Genomic DNA, 3,150 nt, shown 5'->3' with positions numbered 1-3,150 from the left:
GATTTCTATTTTCTAGAGTTTTTTACTTGGAAAATTTTATAAATTAAAAATTTCATAGTTTTTAAACATATCACACAATTTCAGATTTTTATTTTCAAGACTGATTTAATACTTTTCTGTCATGTAAATATATAAAATATGAAATTAATATTATATGATAATATTTCTTAGAATTGAACAATAGTTATGAAATTTTAGCTTATTATAAAATATCTATTATGTAAACTCCTCAACAAAGGAAAAGGCATCAATCTACAAAAAAAAAAAAAAAAAAAACTCATGTACGTTCTTTTAGTTTTGTGAGTAGGAATTTTGCCATGTGATGGCAAGGAGTGAAGGAATGAAACTTTAAATTCTCTAGGTACCTTTTTTGAACTTTTCACTCGATATCTAAACTGTCGTGTTTTCATTCAAAACAATAATCACATCATTTCAAAAGTTTTAAAATGATCGCACTGTATAATAAAAAGTAAAAACTTGATTCGTAGAAATTAACTTCATGGAGGTTTTAAAAAGAAAAGAAGATATTTTGTTTTATATTATTTATTTTAAAAAAATAATTTATTTTAACCTAAGTATAATAATTAATTAACAATAATTTAATTTAAATTCAACCAAATTCGAATTAGTTTTAAATATTTCATCATTTTTTATTAGTCCATAAGTAAATTCATCTATAATCGTATATACCAGAGTTTTCGAAAATCCACAGAAGTTTGATTCACATGCTTGCGTATATGCACCCATGCCTTCGAATGCTAAATAATCACCACAATTTAATTCCGGTAACATAATATTTTCATGAATTTTATCATTTGATTCTATTGTACATCCCCAGACTGTTGATTTGTATTCGGTTGTTGACGCAGAATTCTAAGAAACATAACAAACAGACTTAATTATTTCTTGCAGATTAAAATTCTGTTAAGGTGGGCAGTGAAATATATTTTGTGTCGCATACAAAAGCTCAGAGCTAAGATCAGACTGTGTAGTTAATATATTGTAGCTTTGTATATCTATTTGCTTGGTATTATCCATTCTTTACATTCATTTCAAGTTAGGAAAAAATGTACATTTTTTTTACTTACCGGGAATAGAGGTCGTGGAACGGCTATTGCGATATCACATACTTTATTTACAAAATTACGGTGTACAGAATCATTAATAAAATACATTATTTTCTCCGTATTCCCGTCTTGAATTTTTCGTTTTCCCAAAATATTTGAAGTAAGAGTACATGCGCCTGCTACATAATACTGTCCAAACTCGGATATAACTCGAATATTGTCTTCTGGGAAATGCATATTTAACGCTTCGTTTACAATATCCGTTAATGGTTTAACATCTGTCGATAACTCGCCTGGAAAACCTCCACCTAAAAAAAAGTTTTAAAAAGTTAGTTTGCTTTTTCTAGGGATAAATAAAATTTATATGCATATAAAAAGATTAAGAACTTACCAATATCTAAAAATTTGAACGCATAACCAATTTTTAAAGCAAAATTGAATATATCTCGAGCAAATTTTATCGCACGTCCGTATACTTCCGGCTCTTTGCATCCACAACCCACATGGAATGATACGCCAATTACATTTAAATCTAATTCTTTCGCAATTTTCAACAATCTTGGAGCATCTAAAACATTATAAATATTTTTAAATTTCTTTCAAATTCATAAAACCATCTTTCAGTTTCGAAATGGAATATATTACAAATATTTCGCTCCATATTGAAGGTTCTATGACCAAATATATTTTCTTTTCTAAAAACAAGCAAACTTTCTCACCTCGAATTGGATTACATCCATATTTTTCACCCAACATAAAATCAGCTTTTTTTGCATCACATCGAAAACGTAAAACAAGTTCAGCATTTGGAAATAATTTATGAATTTTATATAATTCCATTTCCGAATCAAAAACCATTTTCATAACTTGATGTTTTGCAACATATTCTAAATGTGAGATTGGTTTCGATGGATTTGCAAATATAATTCGATTTTGATCAATATTTAAATTTAATAATCGATTAATTTCATTCATTGATGCACACTCAAAATTACATCCAACAGCAGCCAAAACTTTTAAGATGTTTTCATTGGGATTACATTTCATTGCTATATCCAAAAACAGAAATAAAATTAAACATTCTACTAAAATGACTTCGATAAATTTTTCTAACAATATTTAGAATGTAAAAATATTTATTTTCTCTATGAAAACGAACTTGGTTTTTACTGGTACATAAAGCTTTCTGATAAAAATTAATAATTTTTATTTCGACATGAAGTTGCGTTATATTATTCTAAGATAAATTTTTTCTGTAAATCGAATTTTCGTGCCTCTACAAAAATCTTACCATAAAATTGTTCAACTCGTGGCATGATTTCTTTTAATCGTAAAAACCTACGCACAACTTCACTTAAATCCATTACGCCGAATAATTCATCCATATCGTAATAATTATTAACAATTCTCCGACAAATATCGTCAACTTGATATTTTCCACGAACAACGCTTATTTCATTCGCGTTTAACAAGCATTTGACACCCATTTTTGATTATTTTATTTTCGGAGTTTTTTTTCGATCTTCGTGTAGTTTCTTTGTAGTTAAGAATGAACTATTTCTATCATTAGTTTTAATTTATATAAAAAAAATTCTGCAGGGGACAATGCTTATCATTTTTAATTACCCCAAGCAAATAATAAAACAAATAACGCCTACAAGAAAAACAATTTTTTTTACTTATTGACCCGGATTAAGTGAGTAAACTTTTTTTAAAAAATAACGAAAAATGTAAATAGGTAACAACGTAACTGATAGTAACAATAAGTTATTTTTGGCAAAAGTAAAAATTTAAATCTATTTTTGACGATGAAAAACAATTTTTTTTTATTATTATTGACCAAGATTAATTGGGTAAACTTTTAAAAAAATAACTAAAAATGTAAATAAGTAACAATTACTTATTTTTGGCATAGGTAAAAGTTTGTAATGTAAAGGATCTATTTTTGGAAAAATACTTTTTTTGGAAAAATTTCATCATCTTTTTTCAAACGCTGGAGTTTTTAGTTTCTAGTTATTTCCAGTTAGTTTTACACTTTTACAGAGTATACAAATAGACAAGTATATTATGTAATATTTAAGGG

General features: G+C 26.7%; 1 protein-coding gene across 1 annotated transcript; it reads right to left on the bottom strand.

Annotated features, from left to right (window-relative positions):
- Positions 1-588: 588 nt before the first annotated feature.
- On the bottom strand, positions 589-2,600 carry LOC123300559 (ornithine decarboxylase 1-like). Its single transcript, XM_044883146.1, has 5 exons — positions 2,359-2,600; positions 1,787-2,116; positions 1,459-1,635; positions 1,089-1,375; positions 589-873 (listed from the first exon to the last, which is right to left on the bottom strand). The coding sequence occupies exons 1-5, from the start codon at positions 2,552-2,554 to the stop codon at positions 589-591; spliced, it is 1,275 nt and encodes a 424-aa protein (XP_044739081.1). The 5' UTR covers positions 2,555-2,600.
- Between the last annotated feature and the right edge of the window lie 550 nt (positions 2,601-3,150).

This window comes from Chrysoperla carnea, chromosome 5, assembly GCF_905475395.1.
Source record: "Chrysoperla carnea chromosome 5, inChrCarn1.1, whole genome shotgun sequence".
Lineage (NCBI taxonomy): Eukaryota > Metazoa > Arthropoda > Insecta > Neuroptera > Chrysopidae > Chrysoperla > Chrysoperla carnea.
This window is presented reverse-complemented; position numbering and strand designations above follow the sequence as displayed.